General features: G+C 41.6%; 1 protein-coding gene across 1 annotated transcript in view; it reads left to right on the top strand.

Moving 5' to 3' along the window:
* The first annotated feature begins 4,806 nt into the window (after positions 1 to 4,806).
* LOC139908419 (receptor-type tyrosine-protein phosphatase eta) overlaps positions 4,807 to 22,219 on the top strand; it is a 39,541-nt gene continuing 22,128 nt past the window's right edge. The window contains exons 1-3 of the mRNA XM_078283062.1: positions 4,807 to 4,840; positions 6,130 to 6,318; positions 6,596 to 6,856. Of these exons, the coding sequence (XP_078139188.1) occupies positions 4,807 to 4,840; positions 6,130 to 6,318; positions 6,596 to 6,856 (484 nt within the window). The remainder of the gene's footprint in view (positions 4,841 to 6,129; positions 6,319 to 6,595; positions 6,857 to 22,219) is intronic.

Here is a 22,219-nt window from a genome sequence, read left to right as displayed (position 1 = left end):
TTGCAAGCAATTAGAGATGCACATTTTCGATTTGCACTCAATATCAATGTTCATTAGGCCCAAACATGTTTATTCCAGTTCCTATATTCTAACTGCATAGTATCAACTTCACGTCAACATATTTGCTGTTCTGAAGGGCTCTTATCTTTCTTTTTGCTCTATAAAGGCACAATGAGCGACTTTTTTTAATTTTTACAATATTACAAGCAAGTTTATACTTGGCTACATATTTCTTTTTCAACATAAAAAGATGAAATTTACAAAGCTCAGGATGTCTTGGTACTTTGCCATGAAATTGTGATTTGTAAGCTTTATTATCCAGTCAGTCGGCTTTATTCAGTAACAGCAACCTCATATCATTTTCCAATTCCACAATGCATATTAGGACTTCTTTGAATCCATATCCTCTGTGACTATACTGTATATTGTTACACGCCTAATCCCATTTAGTGTGTAGAGAGTTGCAGCTAAACTGCCACGTCTAATTGACTGCCTTCACCCTTGGCAGCACCCACTTTGTCCTGTTTCATTCGTCATCACTTTCTCTCTCATTCCATCTCACCTAGTTCAGTCATCACACTATTCCAACTAATTCTCATGCCCTGTCTCTGTTCTTTTCCAGCAACACCCTTCTTTATGTCGCTGTGTATCGTTCAACTTAACAACCAAACAAACAAATCTTTGTAGGAAAAATATTTTGAATATTATTTGCAATGTGATTGGTATATATACACAAATAGTATATAGGCCTTTGTCAAAATAAATGTTACTTTATTACATTTTTTGACTTTTAAGAGGATAACAAATCTCATAGTTGCTAATTCTGGGAGAATTAGAGTTGAGGAATCAGTATTGAGTAGGATAGAGTGGAGAAAATCCTGAAAAATCGCTTCCTGACTGGAATGTGTTGACCAGGACCAGGAGCATCTATTGACCTACCTCTTCTACAAATACACACACACACACGCACACGCACACACACACATACACACACACACACACACACACAGTCAAATAACATGACTTTACAAAATTTACAGCTGTAGGATAGCACTTTCTTTGCCTCGACTCAGCAAGTCAACAAGGGCACCACCAACAGCCCCTCAACCTTATGCAACTTAGTGTAATTTAAGGATCAAGAAACAACGACTCGTGGGATTTATTTTCATTGTGTTTTGTTCCAAGTTATCAGATTATGAGGAGCTAAGGTTAAATAGGCTGATCCCTGAACAAACAGCTTTTAAGGTGATTTCTTAATTGTTTTTGGGTCCAACTGTTATTATAGAGGAAGGAACTGGGGCGTTATCAGGAGGCAAGCAGCGAAGGCAGACTGTTGGGAATGAGAGGGAATCATAGGGTAGCAGGCAGGCTGCCTTTAGGGTTGATGTAATGTTTACATAGTGGTCAGTACAGCTATTTCCTCCCACTGATGCAGACTGGCCCAGCCAAAGGGCACAGATACAGTACACAGGGCACGAGGGTCACTGGCTGAGTCCCAGCCAAGTATGTTTCAAGATTTGGGTTAAATATTGCTTTTCAAGTGGAAGTCTAATGCGTACAAAAAATATCACTGGAGAGCTTCTAAGTAGTGCTATATTGTAGTGCCTTGTATTGTAGTTTTTCCTTTCTCTCAGTGATTTTAGTAGAATCTCCTCATTAGTCCCTGCTATTAGTGGTTTTACACAACCACCAGAAACATCCTTTTAGAAGAAACGTCAGGTTGAAAGAATCACAACTGTCATGAACGGGCCAGTGATCCAAGTGATCCTACAGCCTGGGACTGAGACTAAAGCTGAGGGTGTAAGAGGGGAAGAGGGACATGCAGATGGGTGGAGCTGAGTCCCAAAGGATTCATAAAAAATGACTTCCATTATTTGAAGTAGACTTCAGTATTTCCAGAGCAGTATTTCCCAAATGGGACTGTAGGCTTGGGTTTCTTCTCCCTGAGTCACTGCCAAGGCATAATGGCTCCTGTGGCTTGAGACGTTGTTTTGTTTATTTAGTCACAAGAAAATAAGTGATACTTAGGAAATGGGCCAAGAAAAAAAAAAACATTAGGGAATCATGGCTTAGCAAAGTCACATCCCCAGAGGTCAATTAAACATCAATATTTGTATCAAAACATGAGGTTGTCATAGTACTGAGATGCAGCTTTCACATACTGGTATGCGCCCTTCACCATATTTTGATGGAGTACTGGGAGGTCTATAGTGTCTTTATGATTGTGTCTTAGAAACAAATGTTTTCATTTGGTTCAGATGGACACAGCATAATTTTGCATCTGACCTATTTTAAGTACTATGTTTAATGTTTAATGTTCTGTTTTAAATGAAACACTTCAGATATAAACATATACATATCTCAGGCTAGGATAGTGTTCATTTTTTCCACTGGATCATGCTAACCGCTACTTCCAAAACGTACTGCATCGTAGATTAAAAGACATGCTGACTTCACAATTTGTCTCACCTGCAAAAAAGCTGATTATCCAAGAAATCCAAGAATTCCAAGTCGATATGACCTTGTGTGTCATCTTGGAGAGAACGATCTTCTGATGAAAGTAAGCACAGAGATGCTTTCTTATAGTTTGGATGGATGCGTCGTTCTCGCAATGAATCTTGGGGCTTTCAATTTGTTCTCATCGGTCAAATCACCACCCCATGCATCCTTGACTGGCAAGTAAACTTATTTTTATCTGTCCTGGGTGCTTTTGTTCTTTTGTGTTGGAATCGTGCTTTGGCGGTTATAACATCACAACATTGCATTACATAAATGGAGGACACAAGAACGCACATGAACACAACATTTTTTGTCTTGTAATGTTAATGCCCCATCCAATACAGCTAACACCCAACAACAGCTAACACCCACTAGTAGCAACAGTTAAACCTGCAATAAACTTAAACTTCATAAACAATGAAACTTAACGTGCTACGTGGAGATTTCTGTGAGGCGTAATAATATAAACAAATAGCCACACACGCAGGCCAGCTGTGTTGTTTTCACCTCTTTTCTAAAGCTTGTTGTCAAATTCGGCCCGACTCGTAGCTTTTCCATCCAAGCGAGCGAGTAAACTTGTTCAACTAGTAAACTTGCTACTTAAGCTACCTCTTCACTTGTCATTGTGGGACATGTAACCTTCAGCGGGAGAAAAATTTGGTAGTGAATGTTGAAAACCGGGACATTTTAGTGTTTTACAGATATTTGTTGGGACTCGGGACACCCATCTTGAAACCGGGACAATCCCGGACAAACCTGGACAATCCCGGACAAACTGGGACGTCTGGTCACCGTAAGCTAACACCTACCAGTAGCAACCGCTAACACCCACTAGTTAACACCCATTAGTAGCAACAGCTAACACACTAGTTGCAACAGCTAACACCCATTAGCAACAGCTAACACCCACTAGCTAACACACTAGTAGCAACAACACCCACTAGTAGCTAACGTTACAGCTAACACCAACTAAGCGCTCTACTAAGCTGCCAGTGAAACGTGCAAAACACAGGTAGCCTACAGCCATTGTATCATTGCTGTCTCTCATCGAATTGACTAGGCAGTATGAGTATTTATTGTATTACAGAGATTTATCAACAAAACACTATTGCATGTGTAAAAGCTAAATGGATGTAGGCTGTAGCTCTTTGTCATAAACCAATCTCTAAACATACAGTAAATGGAGCACATACGGTTATTCAACCTTACAGAAGTTCAGAGAGAGCAGAAACAATGCAGAGATATAGGCTAGTTCCTCAAAGTAGACAACTTCTTCCATTCACTCAGCACAACATCTTTTGTCCATACCACCTGGCACTTTGATATAGTATAATTGTTGGGTCGAACAGCAACCTGTAGTTTTGACTGTAAAATATTGACTCACTGAAAAGGTTAAGAGTCTTTTAATTACTTTTGTATTCAATAAATAAAGCTCCTTAGGAACGAAATGGAATCCTTAGATAACACGGTGTAAAGCAAGAAACAATCTGTTTATCCTTTTCCATGTTAAAGGATACACATATAGCCATCATATTGTCCTGACCTTCAGGTTCTCATGGTAAACACATCAAAAAGCACTGAACCCTTCAACCCCTTATGCGCCACTGTGTGGGACCCCTGGCCTTCAGAAAGAATAGGGTCCCAGAGGGTTGGGAGGAAGGGCAGGGTTGCTGTTATGAATAGAATAGGAAAAGTTGAGGAGAGGAGAGGGGTCTCCAGGGAAGGGTAGGGGGAAGTGGCAATGTTACACCCAGAATGGACTACTTCTTGTCCCACTGAAGACTAGGGTTTGGGTCCCTGGTCTGGAAGCTGTGGGAACAGGGGATCTCAAATTGCAGAATAGCCACTGGTCTATTCTATTCTATTCTATTCTATTCTATTCTTTTTGAAATTTCCTTGGGTGGCAATCTTGTCCTGTGAATGTGACCAAGCCTAATTGGACTCAAGCCAAGATTAATCTGCCTATTTTCCACATCCTCAGAGAGACATACTGCATATTCCATTAATACTGCTTGAGTTGTAATGTGTCCTGTTCACACTATATCCTGCCCAGCCCAACGTACTTACACTTGTAATGGTCACGGTATTGTATTTCATTTTAAAGTATACCCTGATTAGAAGCACTGTAATGATGGACATTACCTTAACCAGACCATGACTTGTATTTACTCTGTTAATGTTAAGTGGAGTTAATAAATGGCCTTATCTGTGGGCAAGTCCTTGTGGGGGAGTGAGAGGAGGGAATGTCAGACCAATGATGCCATGGGTTTAATGTTTAGCTGTGTGGTAAACAGACTGTAAGGCAGCATGTCAGCCAAGGCCTGCAGTGTGGCTCTGGACTGTTTGGTTTTGACTAATCATTAAGGTGGAATGAGATCTGTGTGTAGCCTCAATACCACAAAACAGGTGGGTAACGACAGTAGAAATGGGGAATTGGAATTGTATTGTGTTGTATTATTGTGTTGTGGACTATTGTTTGCTGTGATCAGCATTTTGTCTGTATTTGTGCATGTGTGTTCCATTTTTCTGACGAAGACCCCATGGTGGGTTGAAACATGTTCATCATAAATAAATCGCAAGTACATTCCTCTTTTATACATGTTCTCTTTAGCTAACCACTGTATTTTTGAGCATTAACATGCTTTCTGTTAGAGCTAATAATCACACAAACAAAAGCGGGAGATTTCTTTTTCATTCCATTTCCCTGTGTAGTGTTAGAAGGGAAAACAATTCCCCATGTTTTATGTTACCGAGAATGAGAATGAATGACCAATGAATACTGGGCATGTATAACCAGGGTCCACTTCCTTGTTTCTTGTTTGTACTAACTGGCTCACAGACCCATTATATACACCTTTTGTGTGTTCATTGACACCAGGAAAAAGAAGGTGTCTTGATGAAATAAACACAAAATAAACTGAATTTCAATATTTCCTCTCTGAGCCAGGAATATGGAATGTCGACTTTCTTATAACAGTTTCAGCTATGATCATTGAGATGGTCTTTGCTACTACCAGAGAGAGAGAGAGAAAGAGAATCTGGGAGGCAGAAAGTGAGAGAGAGACTGCTCTAGGATCTGTGTCCTGAGCTTTGAAAGAGTGTAGTCAGGCTGGACAAAAGCTTGTGGGGCATCCTGCTTTAGGACATAGATGCCTCAGTATGTAGTTCCACTGGACGGGCCACATCTCATAGCACATACGACCTGAGGTTTCTACATGGCTAGTATTTTGGAATTTGATGTAGAGTTACCTTATTCAAGATCTTGAACATAGTTGTTCTCTTTCATCATTTTAATTTATCAGATTCATTTTATTAGTGGTTGCTTCAGCAGCCATCAAGCTAAACTCATTGTTGCTCTATGACTGAACAGATCTCTGGCTGATTTGAAGATGTTTTAAACTCAATGCTGACCTCTACTGGTATAAACTGATTTACTTGACTTGTCTCTTTCCTTTCTTATAGAACTCACAACAAGCACAATGTGATGATGGTAAGTAGACCCTTGTTATTTCTTAATGATCTATTTGATTGTGCTAGATTTATACTAGATTGTATTTAATTTATGTAGATGTAAATTCTCTTTCTACTCTATTTGTGCTACCACCCATTTCTTATTCTTCTTCCTCTTAGTTGTTGAATGTCAGAACTTCAAACTAGTAAGAACAACAACAACAATCAACTTCGGTCCTCTGACAAACTGCACCTTTGTCATTGGCAACCAATCCTTTGAAGAACCGTTGATAACTGGACTGACTCCTGGGGCCGTCCATCAAGTCTTCCTCAAGCAGTGTGTCAACTGTTGCAAAGAGATCACAACTGGTAAGTCCTTTTACTCTGTGGAATCACTTACATTCCAGTACGAAACAATATCTATAGGAATGTATTTATAGTATATTTTCTATTAATAGCATTACCATTTTATAGGTTCAAAATGCTCAACATAGGTTTGATTGTGCTTTGTACAACTGCAACAAAACCTGAACACCATCAGTATAAAAAACCCTCAAATTTGAAAGAAGCTAAAGGATATATCACTATACTGTCTTTCTAAATGATTATGCTCTTTCTCCCCCATCCACCTGTCTTGCTCTCACAGAGCCTGAAGTAGTCAGGAATCTCACTGTCACTGAAATCACAACATCCTCTGTGTCTCTGAGCTGGACTGAACCAGAGGGAAACAGCTCCTTCTATAGAGTAGAGTGGACTGATGGAAGATACAATGGGAGTCACAGTGTGAATAAAACATCTACCAACATTACTGATCTGATTGCTGGGGTCCAGTATCAGATAACTATCACTGCAGTGGCAGATGATGGCCTTACTGATGGACAGAGTACCACTGTTTCTCCATACACAAGTAAGTAAGCATTTAATTGTATTTTACACTGTAAGATTATACTCATCTTTATTGAATGTCAGACTCCTAAAGGATGAGAGAGTTAGTGGATAATAGAGGGTGAAAATATCTGTAGCATGATGGCGCTTGAAAAACTTCTTTATTTCCCATTTTACCCCTGTCTTCCACTCACAGAGCCTGAAGTAGTCAGGAATCTCACTGTCACTGAAATCACAACATCCTCTGTGTCTCTGAGCTGGACTGAACCAGAGGGAAACAGCTCCTTCTATAGAGTAGAGTGGACTGATGGAAGAGACAATGGCAGTCAAAATGTGAATGAAACCTATATAAACATCATTGAACTGACTGCTGGGGTCCAGTATCAGATAACTATCACTGCAGTTGCAGATGATGGCCGTACTGAAGGACAGAGTATCACTGTTTCACAATACACAAGTAAGTTAGCATTTAGTTGTGGTTTCCACTGTAAGGTCATACTGAACTATGCTGAATGTCAGTCTCTTAAAAGACAGGTGAGTTTGTGGATAATAGAATGGGAATATATCTGTAATATTATGGCACTTAAATGTTTTTTTATTTCCCATTTTGCCCCTGTCTTCCACTCAGAGCCTGAAGTAGTCAGGAATCTCACTGTCACTGAAATCACAACATCCTCTGTGTCTCTGAGCTGGACAGAACCAGAGGGAAACAGCTCCTTCTATAGAGTAGAGTGGACTGATGGAAGAGACAATGGGAGTCACAATGTGAATGAAACATATATAAATATCACTCAGCTGACTGCAGGAGTGCAGTACACATTTACTGTCACTGCAGTAGCTGGAGATAAACAAACTCTTGGAGTGGCAAACAACATTTCACTCTATACAAGTAAGATGTACAGCAGTTCACATAATGCATTTGATTCTGGATGTTGCCATTTTAGGTTGTCTTTGCTTTCATACAGTTAAACTGTATACTTGACTATTTTTTCTTTTATAAGGTTTTGCTCTGTTTTTTATTTAAATACGTAGATAGTCATGGATAAATTAAGATTTACTGTCACTTTTCCTCCTCCACTTACCCCTGTCTTGCTCTCACAGAGCCTGAAGTAGTCAGGAATCTCACTGTCACTGAAATCACAACATCCTCTGTGTCTCTGAGCTGGACTGAACCAGAGGGAAACAGCTCCTTCTATAGAGTAGAGTGGACTGATGGAGAATTCAGTGAGACACAAAATGTGACTAAAACATCTACTAACATTACTAACCTGATTGCTGGGGTCCAGTATCAGATAACTATCACTGCAGTGGCAGATGATGGCCATACTGATGGACAAAGTATCACTGTTATTCAGTACACAAGTAAGTAATCATGTAATTGTGGTTTACACTGTAAGGTAGTGAGGGTTTACTGGGAACGTCTGGTAGAGGGCTATGTCCGGAATGATTTTAACTCTTACCTTTGAGTGAGCTTGTCCTGTATCTGGTTCTGGATATTACTGGGCTGGGTCTCTTGAGTGTTGCGTGGTTTTCGGGAACAGTGTCTTTGGATTGACAGACGGGTTGTGGTCTCCATTTTCAAAAAAGGGGACCAGAGGATGTGTTACAACTATGGAGGAATACACACTACTCAACCTACCATGGAAAGCCTATGTCAATGTTCTAGAAAGGAGACTCCGGCCGATTGCCAAACCTCAGATTCAAGACGAACAATGTGGAATCTGCTCCGGTCAAGGAGCAGCCTTTTACCCTCTCATAGATAATCAAGGGGTCACAGGAATTTGTTAACCCTTTCTGCATGTGTTTTGTAGATTTGAAAAAGGCTTACGACTGTGTTCCCTGAGGTATCCTGTGGGAGGTGCTGTGGGAGTTTTGGGTGCTGGGGTCACTGCTGTGAGCCATTTGGTCCCTATACACTTGGAGCACGAGCTGTTTCTGCATTCTTGACCTTAAGTCAAGCTCCTTTTTTTAAAGATAATTCTTTTGGTATTTTTGCCTTTATTAGACAGTTGAAAGTTGAGAGAGACAGGAAAGACCGGGAGAGAGAGGGGGATGAAATGCGTCAAAGGTCCTGGGCCGGGACATCACGCCCACATGGCATGAACCTTAGATCACTGATCCACCAGGACACCCAAGTCAACCTCATTTGAGGTGGGCATCGGACTCCAACAAGGATGACCCTTGTCCCCTCTTCTGTTTGTGATATTCATGGACAGGATACCAAGGGACAGCTGAGGGCTTGAGAGTGTCCGGTATGATAAAAACTAGGGTGGCATCTCTGCTGTTTGCAGATGATGATGTCCTCTTGGCTTCATTGGACCGTGATCTCCAATGTGCACTGGAGCAGTTTGCAGCTCAGTATGATGTAGTCAGGATGAGGATCAGCACCTGTAATTCTCGAGCCGCTGCTCCTCAACATTGAGAGAAGCCAGTTGAAGTGGTTTGAGCACCTGCTAAGGACGCCCCCTGGGCGCCTGCCTTTGGAGGTGTATCAGGTACAACCTACTGGGAGGAGACTCCGTGGCAGACCCAGGACACACTAGAGGGACTACATCTCCCAGCATGCCTGGGAGTGCCTGGGGATCCCCCAGGAGGAGTTAGAGAAAGTTGCTGGGGAATCAAATGTCTGGGCCACTCTGTTGCCACCACAAACCTGATTCGGATAGGCAGCTAGAAAATGGATGGATGGATGGACTGAAAAGTCATACTGACCTATACTGAGTGTCAGTCTCTCAAAGGACTGGGCAGTTAGTTGCTTAGAGAGTGTGAAAATATCTGTAGCATCATGGCACTTTAATTTTTTTTTAAATTTCCCATATTGCCCCTCTCTTCCACTCACAGAGCCTGGAATAGTCAGGAATCTCACTGTTACTGAAATCACAACATCCTCTGTGACTCTGGACTGGACTGAACCAGAGGGAAACAGCTCCTTCTATAGAGTAGAGTGGACTGATGGAGCTGTCAATGAGAGAGACGATACATTTGAATCTAATATTACCGTTTCTGATCTGACCCCTGGAGTGCTGTATACATTTGGTGTGAGAGCAGTGACTGATCAGTATGTAACTGAGGGAGGGACTGTCACTGTGTCTCGATATACAAGTAAGTAGCTCTTTGATTTTGCCAGTTAACCACAAGATGGCGAGTGGTAACACTGACATGCCAAATGTAAACCAACAAGTTTTATCTCTGCAACAAAAAAGGTGTTCTCTTATAGTTAGTGACAGGCTAGCACATTATTGTTGGAGAATGTCATTTTGTAAGTGATCATAAGGTCTTTGTCAAGCAGAAATTTCTTTTTTTTTTTAAGATTGTGCTGTATTTGATAGTAGAAGATGTTGGCCAAAATGGCTTCTCTTGAGCATGAACAGAGTCAGTTTGCAGGGCTTTGCTATTGAGTTTTATTAACATACTGTATGTTGTTGGTCATGATGAAACAAGATTTGCTGTCATCTTTTTCTCTACATTTGCCCCTGCCTTGCACTCACAGAACCTGAAATAGTAAGGAATCTTACTGTCATTGAAATGACAGTATCATCTGTAACTCTGAGCTGGACTGAACCAGAGGGAAACAGCTCCTTCTATAGAGTAGAGTGGACTGATGGAAGAGCCAGTGGGAGTCACAGTGTGAATAAAACATATATAAATATCACTCAGCTGACTGCAGGAGTGCAGTACACATTTACTGTCACTGCAGTAGCTGGAGATAAAGAAACTGTAGGAGTGGCAAACAACATTTTACTCTATACAAGTAAGATGTACAGCAGTTCACATAATGCATTTGATACTGTATGTTGCCACTTTAGAGAGTCTCAGCTCACTTACACTTAAACTGTATAGCTGACTATTTATTCCATTCTAAGGTTTTACTATGTAGTTTTATTCAAATTCGTAGAGGGTCATTGATATATTAACATTTATTGTCGCTTTTCCTCCTCCACCTACCCCTGTCTTCCACTCATAGAGCCTGAAGTGGTCAGGAATCTCACTGTTACTGAAATCACAACATCCTCTGTGTCTCTGAGCTGGACTGAACCAGAGGGAAACAGCTCCTTCTATAGAGTAGAGTGGACTGATGGAAGAGACAATGGGAGTCACAGTGTGAATAAAACATATATAAATATCACTCAGCTGACTGCAGGAGTGCAGTACACATTTACTGTCATTGCAGTAGCTGGAGATAAAGAAACTGTAGGAGGGGCGAGCAACATTTCACTGTATACAAGTAAGATGTACAGCAGTTCACATTCTTCGTTTGATTCTGTATGTTGCCACTTTAGGTTGTCTGTGCTTTCATACAGTTTTACTGTATAGTTGACTATTTTTTCTTTTCTAAGGTTTTGCTCTGTAGTTTTATTTAAATGCATAGATGGTCATGGATAAATTAAGATTTACTGTCACTTTTCCTCCTCCACTTACCCCTATCTTGCTCTCACAGAGCCTGAAGTAGTCAGGAATCTCACTGTCACTGAAATCACAACATCCTCTGTGTCTCTGAGCTGGACTGAACCAGAGGGAAACAGCTCCTTCTATAGAGTAGAGTGGACTGATGGAAGAGACAATGGCAGTCACAATGTGAATAAAACATCTACTAACATTACTAACCTGATTGCTGGGGTCCAGTATCAGATAACTATCACTGCAGTGGCAGATGATGGCCTTACTGATGGACAAAGTATCACTGTTATTCAGTACACAAGTAAGTAATCATGTAATTGTGGTTTACACTGTAAAGTTATACTGACCTATACTGAATATCAGTCTCTTAAAGGACAGGGAAGTAAGTGGATAATACAGTGTGAATGATGGCACTTTAAAGAAAATATTTATTTCCCATATTGCCCCTCTCTTTCACTCACAGAGCCTGAAATATTCGTAGAGGGTCATTGATATATTAACATTTATTGTCGCTTTTCCTCCTCCACCTACCCCTGTCTTCCACTCACAGAGCCTGAAGTAGTCAGGAATCTCACTGTCACTGAAATCACAACATCCTCTGTGTCTCTGAGCTGGACTGAACCAGAGGGAAACAGCTCCTTCTATAGAGTAGAGTGGACTGATGGAAGAGACAATGGGAGTCACAGTGTGAATAAAACATATATAAATATCACTCAACTGACTGCAGGAGTGCAGTACACATTTACTGTCACTGCAGTAGCTGGAGATAAACAAACTCTTGGAGTGGCAAACAACATTTCACTCTATACAAGTAAGATGTACAGCAGTTCACATAATGCATTTGATTCTGGATGTTGCCATTTTAGGTTGTCTTTGCTTTCATACAGTTAAACTGTATACTTGACTATTTTTTCTTTTATAAGGTTTTGCTCTGTTTTTTATTTAAATACGTAGATAGTCATGGATAAATTAAGATTTACTGTCACTTTTCCTCCTCCACTTACCCCTGTCTTGCTCTCACAGAGCCTGAAGTAGTCAGGAATCTCACTGTCACTGAAATCACAACATCCTCTGTGTCTCTGAGCTGGACTGAACCAGAGGGAAACAGCTCCTTCTATAGAGTAGAGTGGACTGATGGAGAATTCAGTGAGACACAAAATGTGACTAAAACATCTACTAACATTACTAACCTGATTGCTGGGGTCCAGTATCAGATAACTATCACTGCAGTGGCAGATGATGGCCATACTGATGGACAAAGTATCACTGTTATTCAGTACACAAGTAAGTAATCATGTAATTGTGGTTTACACTGTAAGGTAGTGAGGGTTTACTGGGAACGTCTGGTAGAGGGCTATGTCCGGAATGATTTTAACTCTTACCTTTGAGTGAGCTTGTCCTGTATCTGGTTCTGGATATTACTGGGCTGGGTCTCTTGAGTGTTGCGTGGTTTTCGGGAACAGTGTCTTTGGATTGACAGACGGGTTGTGGTCTCCATTTTCAAAAAAGGGGACCAGAGGATGTGTTACAACTATGGAGGAATACACACTACTCAACCTACCATGGAAAGCCTATGTCAATGTTCTAGAAAGGAGACTCCGGCCGATTGCCAAACCTCAGATTCAAGACGAACAATGTGGAATCTGCTCCGGTCAAGGAGCAGCCTTTTACCCTCTCATAGATAATCAAGGGGTCACAGGAATTTGTTAACCCTTTCTGCATGTGTTTTGTAGATTTGAAAAAGGCTTACGACTGTGTTCCCTGAGGTATCCTGTGGGAGGTGCTGTGGGAGTTTTGGGTGCTGGGGTCACTGCTGTGAGCCATTTGGTCCCTATACACTTGGAGCACGAGCTGTTTCTGCATTCTTGACCTTAAGTCAAGCTCCTTTTTTTAAAGATAATTCTTTTGGTATTTTTGCCTTTATTAGACAGTTGAAAGTTGAGAGAGACAGGAAAGACCGGGAGAGAGAGGGGGATGAAATGCGTCAAAGGTCCTGGGCCGGGACATCACGCCCACATGGCATGAACCTTAGATCACTGATCCACCAGGACACCCAAGTCAACCTCATTTGAGGTGGGCATCGGACTCCAACAAGGATGACCCTTGTCCCCTCTTCTGTTTGTGATATTCATGGACAGGATACCAAGGGACAGCTGAGGGCTTGAGAGTGTCCGGTATGATAAAAACTAGGGTGGCATCTCTGCTGTTTGCAGATGATGATGTCCTCTTGGCTTCATTGGACCGTGATCTCCAATGTGCACTGGAGCAGTTTGCAGCTCAGTATGATGTAGTCAGGATGAGGATCAGCACCTGTAATTCTCGAGCCGCTGCTCCTCAACATTGAGAGAAGCCAGTTGAAGTGGTTTGAGCACCTGCTAAGGATGCCCCCTGGGCGCCTGCCTTTGGAGGTGTATCAGGTACAACCTACTGGGAGGAGACTCCATGGCAGACCCAGGACACACTAGAGGGACTACATCTCCCAGCATGCCTGGGAGTGCCTGGGGATCCCCCAGGAGGAGTTAGAGAAAGTTGCTGGGGAATCAAATGTCTGGGCCACTCTGTTGCCACCACAAACCTGATTCGGATAGGCAGCTAGAAAATGGATGGATGGATGGACTGAAAAGTCATACTGACCTATACTGAGTGTCAGTCTCTCAAAGGACTGGGCAGTTAGTTGCTTAGAGAGTGTGAAAATATCTGTAGCATCATGGCACTTTAATTTTTTTTTAAATTTCCCATATTGCCCCTCTCTTCCACTCACAGAGCCTGGAATAGTCAGGAATCTCACTGTTACTGAAATCACAACATCCTCTGTGACTCTGGACTGGACTGAACCAGAGGGAAACAGCTCCTTCTATAGAGTAGAGTGGACTGATGGAGCTGTCAATGAGAGAGACGATACATTTGAATCTAATATTACCGTTTCTGATCTGACCCCTGGAGTGCTGTATACATTTGGTGTGAGAGCAGTGACTGATCAGTATGTAACTGAGGGAGGGACTGTCACTGTGTCTCGATATACAAGTAAGTAGCTCTTTGATTTTGCCAGTTAACCACAAGATGGCGAGTGGTAACACTGACATGCCAAATGTAAACCAACAAGTTTTATCTCTGCAACAAAAAAGGTGTTCTCTTATAGTTAGTGACAGGCTAGCACATTATTGTTGGAGAATGTCATTTTGTAAGTGATCATAAGGTCTTTGTCAAGCAGAAATTTCTTTTTTTTTTTAAGATTGTGCTGTATTTGATAGTAGAAGATGTTGGCCAAAATGGCTTCTCTTGAGCATGAACAGAGTCAGTTTGCAGGGCTTTGCTATTGAGTTTTATTAACATACTGTATGTTGTTGGTCATGATGAAACAAGATTTGCTGTCATCTTTTTCTCTACATTTGCCCCTGCCTTGCACTCACAGAACCTGAAATAGTAAGGAATCTTACTGTCATTGAAATGACAGTATCATCTGTAACTCTGAGCTGGACTGAACCAGAGGGAAACAGCTCCTTCTATAGAGTAGAGTGGACTGATGGAAGAGCCAGTGGGAGTCACAGTGTGAATAAAACATATATAAATATCACTCAGCTGACTGCAGGAGTGCAGTACACATTTACTGTCACTGCAGTAGCTGGAGATAAAGAAACTGTAGGAGTGGCAAACAACATTTTACTCTATACAAGTAAGATGTACAGCAGTTCACATAATGCATTTGATACTGTATGTTGCCACTTTAGAGAGTCTCAGCTCACTTACACTTAAACTGTATAGCTGACTATTTATTCCATTCTAAGGTTTTACTATGTAGTTTTATTCAAATTCGTAGAGGGTCATTGATATATTAACATTTATTGTCGCTTTTCCTCCTCCACCTACCCCTGTCTTCCACTCATAGAGCCTGAAGTGGTCAGGAATCTCACTGTTACTGAAATCACAACATCCTCTGTGTCTCTGAGCTGGACTGAACCAGAGGGAAACAGCTCCTTCTATAGAGTAGAGTGGACTGATGGAAGAGACAATGGGAGTCACAGTGTGAATAAAACATATATAAATATCACTCAGCTGACTGCAGGAGTGCAGTACACATTTACTGTCATTGCAGTAGCTGGAGATAAAGAAACTGTAGGAGGGACGAGCAACATTTCACTGTATACAAGTAAGATGTACAGCAGTTCACATTCTTCGTTTGATTCTGTATGTTGCCACTTTAGGTTGTCTGTGCTTTCATACAGTTTTACTGTATAGTTGACTATTTTTTCTTTTCTAAGGTTTTGCTCTGTAGTTTTATTTAAATGCATAGATGGTCATGGATAAATTAAGATTTACTGTCACTTTTCCTCCTCCACTTACCCCTATCTTGCTCTCACAGAGCCTGAAGTAGTCAGGAATCTCACTGTCACTGAAATCACAACATCCTCTGTCTCTCTGAGCTGGACTGAACCAGAGGGAAACAGCTCCTTCTATAGAGTAGAGTGGACTGATGGAAGAGACAATGGCAGTCACAATGTGAATAAAACATCTACTAACATTACTAACCTGATTGCTGGGGTCCAGTATCAGATAACTATCACTGCAGTGGCAGATGATGGCCTTACTGATGGACAAAGTATCACTGTTATTCAGTACACAAGTAAGTAATCATGTAATTGTGGTTTACACTGTAAAGTTATACTGACCTATACTGAATATCAGTCTCTTAAAGGACAGGGAAGTAAGTGGATAATACAGTGTGAATGATGGCACTTTAAAGAAAATATTTATTTCCCATATTGCCCCTCTCTTTCACTCACAGAGCCTGAAATATTCGTAGAGGGTCATTGATATATTAACATTTATTGTCGCTTTTCCTCCTCCACCTACCCCTGTCTTCCACTCATAGAGCCTGAAGTGGTCAGGAATCTCACTGTCACTGAAATCACAACATCCTCTGTGTCTCTGAGCTGGACTGAACCAGAGGGAAACAGCTCCTTCTATAGAGTAGAGTGGACTGATGGAAGAGACAATGGGAGTCACAGTGTGAATAAAACATATATAAATATCACTCAGCTGACTGCAGGAGTGCAGTACACATTTACTGTCATTGCAGTAGCTGGAGATAAAGAAACTGTAGGAGGGGCGAGCAACATTTCACTGTATACAAGTAAGATGTACAGCAGTTCACATTCTTCGTTTGATTCTGTATGTTGCCACTTTAGGTTGTCTGTGCTTTCATACAGTTTTACTGTATAGTTGACTATTTTTTCTTTTCTAAGGTTTTGCTCTGTAGTTTTATTTAAATGCATAGATGGTCATGGATAAATTAAGATTTACTGTCACTTTTCCTCCTCCACTTACCCCTATCTTGCTCTCACAGAGCCTGAAGTAGTCAGGAATCTCACTGTCACTGAAATCACAACATCCTCTGTGTCTCTGAGCTGGACTGAACCAGAGGGAAACAGCTCCTTCTATAGAGTAGAGTGGACTGATGGAAGAGACAATGGCAGTCACAATGTGAATAAAACATCTACTAACATTACTAACCTGATTGCTGGGGTCCAGTATCAGATAACTATCACTGCAGTGGCAGATGATGGCCTTACTGATGGACAAAGTATCACTGTTATTCAGTACACAAGTAAGTAATCATGTAATTGTGGTTTACACTGTAAAGTTATACTGACCTATACTGAATATCAGTCTCTTAAAGGACAGGGAAGTAAGTGGATAATACAGTGTGAATGATGGCACTTTAAAGAAAATATTTATTTCCCATATTGCCCCTCTCTTTCACTCACAGAGCCTGAAATATTCGTAGAGGGTCATTGATATATTAACATTTATTGTCGCTTTTCCTCCTCCACCTACCCCTGTCTTCCACTCACAGAGCCTGAAGTAGTCAGGAATCTCACTGTCACTGAAATCACAACATCCTCTGTGTCTCTGAGCTGGACTGAACCAGAGGGAAACAGCTCCTTCTATAGAGTAGAGTGGACTGATGGAAGAGACAATGGGAGTCACAGTGTGAATAAAACATATATAAATATCACTCAACTGACTGCAGGAGTGCAGTACACATTTACTGTCACTGCAGTAGCTGGAGATAAAGAAACTGTAGGAGGGGCGAGCAACATTTCACTGTATACAAGTAAGATGTACAGCAGTTAACATTCTTCGTTTGATTCTGTATGTTGCCACTTTAGGTTGTCTTTGCTTTCATACAGTTTTACTGTATAGTTGACTATTTTTTCTTTTCTAAGGTTTTGCTCTGTTTTTTATTTAAATACGTAGATAGTCATGGATAAATTAAGATTTACTGTCACTTTTCCTCCTCCACTTACCCCTGTCTTGCTCTCACAGAGCCTGAAGTAGTCAGGAATCTCACTGTCACTGAAATCACAACATCCTCTGTGTCTCTGAGCTGGACTGAACCAGAGGGAAACAGCTCCTTCTATAGAGTAGAGTGGACTGATGGAGAATTCAGTGAGACACAAAATGTGACTAAAACATCTACTAACATTACTAACCTGATTGCTGGGGTCCAGTATCAGATAACTATCACTGCAGTGGCAGATGATGGCCATACTGATGGACAAAGTATCACTGTTATTCAGTACTCAAGTAAGTAATCATGTAATTGTGGTTTACACTGTAAGGGAGGGTTTGCTGGGAACGCCTGGTAGAGGGCTATGTCCGGAATGATTTTAACTTTTACCTTTGAGTGAGCTTGTCCTGTATCTGGTTCTGGATATTACTGGGCTGGGTCTCTTGAGTGTTGCGTGGTTTTCGGGAACAGTGTCTTTGGATTGACAGACGGGTTGTGGTCTCCATTTTCAAAAAAGGGGACCAGAGGATGTGTTACAACTATGGAGGAATACACACTACTCAACCTACCTTGGAAAGCCTATGTCAATGTTCTAGAAAGGAGACTCCGGCCGATTGCCAAACCTCAGATTCAAGACGAACAATGTGGAATCTGCTCCGGTCAAGGAGCAGCCTTTTACCCTCTCATAGATAATCAAGGGGTCACAGGAATTTGTTAACCCTTTCTGCATGTGTTTTGTAGATTTGAAAAAGGCTTACGACTGTGTTCCCTGAGGTATCCTGTGTGAGGTGCTGTGGGAGTTTTGGGTGCTGGGGTCACTGCTGTGAGCCATTTGGTCCCTATACACTTGGAGCACGAGCTGTTTCTGCATTCTTGACCTTAAGTCAAGCTCCTTTTTTTAAAGATAATTCTTTTGGTATTTTTGCCTTTATTAGACAGTTGAAAGTTGAGAGAGACAGGAAAGACCGGGAGAGAGAGGGGGATGACATGCGACAAAGGTCCTGGGCCGGGACATCACGCCCACATGGCATGAACCTTAGATCACTGATCCACCAGGACACCCAAGTCAACCTCATTTGAGGTGGGCATTGGACTCCAACAAGGATGACCCTTGTCCCCTCTTCTGTTTGTGATATTCATGGACAGGATACCAAGGGACAGCTGAGGGCTTGAGAGTGTCCGGTATGATAAAAACTAGGGTGGCATCTCTGCTGTTTGCAGATGATGATGTCCTCTTGGCTTCATTGGACCGTGATCTCCAGTGTGCACTGGAGCAGTTTGCAGCTCAGTATGATGTAGTCAGGATGAGGATCAGCACCTCTAATTCTCGAGCTGCTCCTCAACATTGAGAGAAGCCAGTTGAAGTGGTTTGAGCACCTGCTAAGGACGCCTCCTGGGCGCCTGCCTTTGGAGGTGTATCAGGTACAACCTACTGGGAGGAGACTCCGTGGCAGACCCAGGACACACTAGAGGGACTACATCTCCCAGCATGCCTGGGAGTGCCTGGGGATCCCCCAGGAGGAGTTAGAGAAAGTTGCTGGGGAATCAAATGTCTGGGCCACTCTGTTGCCACCACAAACCTGATTCGGATAGGCAGCTAGAAAATGGATGGATGGATGGACTGAAAAGTCATACTGACCTATACTGAGTGTCAGTCTCTCAAAGGACTGGGCAGTTAGTTGCTTAGAGAGTGTGAAAATATCTGTAGCATCATGGCACTTTCATTTTTCTTTAATTTCCCATATTGCCCCTCTCTTCCACTCACAGAGCCTGGAATAGTCAGGAATCTCACTGTTACTGAAATTACAACATCCTCTGTGACTCTGGACTGGACTGAACCAGAGGGAAACAGCTCCTTCTATAGAGTAGAGTGGACTGATGGAGCTGTCAATGAGAGAGACGATACATTTGAATCTAATATTACCGTTTCTGATCTGACCCCTGGAGTGCTGTATACATTTGGTGTGAGAGCAGTGACTGATCAGAATGTAACTGAGGGAGGGACTGTCACTGAGTCTCGATATACAAGTAAGTAGCTCTTTGATTTTGCCAGTTAACCACAAGATGGCGAGTGGTAACACTGACATGCCAAATGTAAACCAACAAGTTTTATCTCTGCAATAAAAAAGATGTTCTCTTATAGTTAGTGACAGGCTGGCACATTATTGTTGGAGAATGTCATTTTGTAAGTGATCATAAGGTCTTTGTCAAGCAGAATTTTTTTTTTTTTTAAGATTGTGCTGTATTTGATAGTAGAAGATGTTGGCCAAAATGGCTTCTCTTGAGCATGAACAGAGTCAGTTTGCAGGGCTTTGCTATGGAGTTTTATTAACATACTGTATGTTGTTGGTCATGATGAAACAAGATTTGCTGTCATCTTTTTCTCTACATTTGCCCCTGCCTTGCACTCACAGAACCTGAAATAGTAAGGAATCTTACTGTCATTGAAATGACAGTATCATCTGTAACTCTGAGCTGGACTGAACCAGAGGGAAACAGCTCCTTCTATAGAGTAGAGTGGACTGATGGAAGAGCCAGTGGGAGTCACAGTGTGAATAAAACATATATAAATATCACTCAGCTGACTGCAGGAGTGCAGTACACATTTACTGTCATTGCAGTAGCTGGAGATAAAGAAACTGTAGGAGGGGCGAGCAACATTTCACTCTATACAAGTAAGATGTACAGCAGTTCACAGTCTTCGTTTGATTCTGTATGTTGCCACTTTAGGTTGTCTGTGCTTTCATACAGTTTTACTGTATAGTTGACTATTTTTTCTTTTATAAGGTTTTGCTCTGTAGTTTTATTTAAATGCGTAGATGGTCATGGATAAATTAAGATTTACTGTCACTTTTCCTCCTCCACTTACCCCTATCTTGCTCTCACAGAGCCTGAAGTAGTCAGGAATCTCACTGTCACTGAAATCACAACATCCTCTGTGTCTCTGAGCTGGACTGAACCAGAGGGAAACAGCTCCTTCTATAGAGTAGAGTGGACTGATGGAAGAGACAATGGCAGTCACAATGTGAATAAAACATCTACTAACATTACTAACCTGATTGCTGGGGTCCAGTATCAGATAACTATCACTGCAGTGGCAGATGATGGCCTTACTGATGGACAAAGTATCACTGTTATTCAGTACACAAGTAAGTAATCATGTAATTGTGGTTTACACTGTAAAGTTATACTGACCTATACTGAATATCAGTCTCTTAAAGGACAGGGAAGTAGGTGGATAATACAGTGTGAATGATGGCACTTTAAAGAAAATATTTATTTCCCATATTGCCCCTCTCTTTCACTCACAGAGCCTGAAATATTCGTAGAGGGTCATTGATATATTAACATTTATTGTCGCTTTTCCTCCTCCACCTACCCCTGTCTTCCACTCACAGAGCCTGAAGTAGTCAGGAATCTCACTGTCACTGAAATCACAACATCCTCTGTGTCTCTGAGCTGGACTGAACCAGAGGGAAACAGCTCCTTCTATAGAGTAGAGTGGACTGATGGAAGAGACAATGGGAGTCACAGTGTGAATAAAACATATATAAATATCACTCAACTGACTGCAGGAGTGCAGTACACATTTACTGTCACTGCAGTAGCTGGAGATAAAGAAACTGTAGGAGGGGCGAGCAACATTTCACTGTATACAAGTAAGATGTACAGCAGTTAACATTCTTCGTTTGATTCTGTATGTTGCCACTTTAGGTTGTCTTTGCTTTCATACAGTTTTACTGTATAGTTGACTATTTTTTCTTTTCTAAGGTTTTGCTCTGTTTTTTATTTAAATACGTAGATAGTCATGGATAAATTAAGATTTACTGTCACTTTTCCTCCTCCACTTACCCCTGTCTTGCTCTCACAGAGCCTGAAGTAGTCAGGAATCTCACTGTCACTGAAATCACAACATCCTCTGTGTCTCTGAGCTGGACTGAACCAGAGGGAAACAGCTCCTTCTATAGAGTAGAGTGGACTGATGGAGAATTCAGTGAGACACAAAATGTGACTAAAACATCTACTAACATTACTAACCTGATTGCTGGGGTCCAGTATCAGATAACTATCACTGCAGTCGCAGGTGATGGCCGTACTGATGGACAGAGTACCACTGTTATTCAGTACACAAGTAAGTAATCATGTAATTGTGGTTTACACTGTAAAGTTATACTGACCTATTCTGAAAATCAGTCTCTTAAAGGACAGGGAAGTAAGTGGACAATTGTGATTTTCACTGTAAGGTAGTGAGTGTTTGCTGGGAACGCCTGGTAGCTTGCCCTGTATCTGGGCTCTGGCTCACGATATTACTGGGCTGTCGTCGTTGATGCATCTCTTCAATGTTGCGTGGTTTTCAGGAATAGTGTCTTTTGATTGACAGACAAGGGTGGTGATCTCCATTTTCAAAAAAGAGGACCAGAGGGTGTGTTCCACCTATGGAGCAATCACACTATTCAACCTACCTTGGAAAGCCAGAGTCAATGTTCTAGAAAGGAGACCTTGGTCAGTTGCCAAACCTCAGATCCAAGACGAACAATGTGCATTCTGTTCTGGTCACAAAACAGTGGAGCAGCTTTTTACCGTCTCATAGATAATCGAGGGGTCACAGGAATTTGTTAATCCTGTCTACATGTATTTTGTTGATTTAAAAAAGGCTTACGACTGTGTTCCCTGAGGTATCCTGTTGGAGGTGCT

This window comes from Centroberyx gerrardi, chromosome 4 (assembly GCF_048128805.1).
Source record: "Centroberyx gerrardi isolate f3 chromosome 4, fCenGer3.hap1.cur.20231027, whole genome shotgun sequence".
In the NCBI taxonomy this organism is placed as follows: domain Eukaryota; kingdom Metazoa; phylum Chordata; class Actinopteri; order Beryciformes; family Berycidae; genus Centroberyx; species Centroberyx gerrardi.
This window is presented reverse-complemented; position numbering and strand designations above follow the sequence as displayed.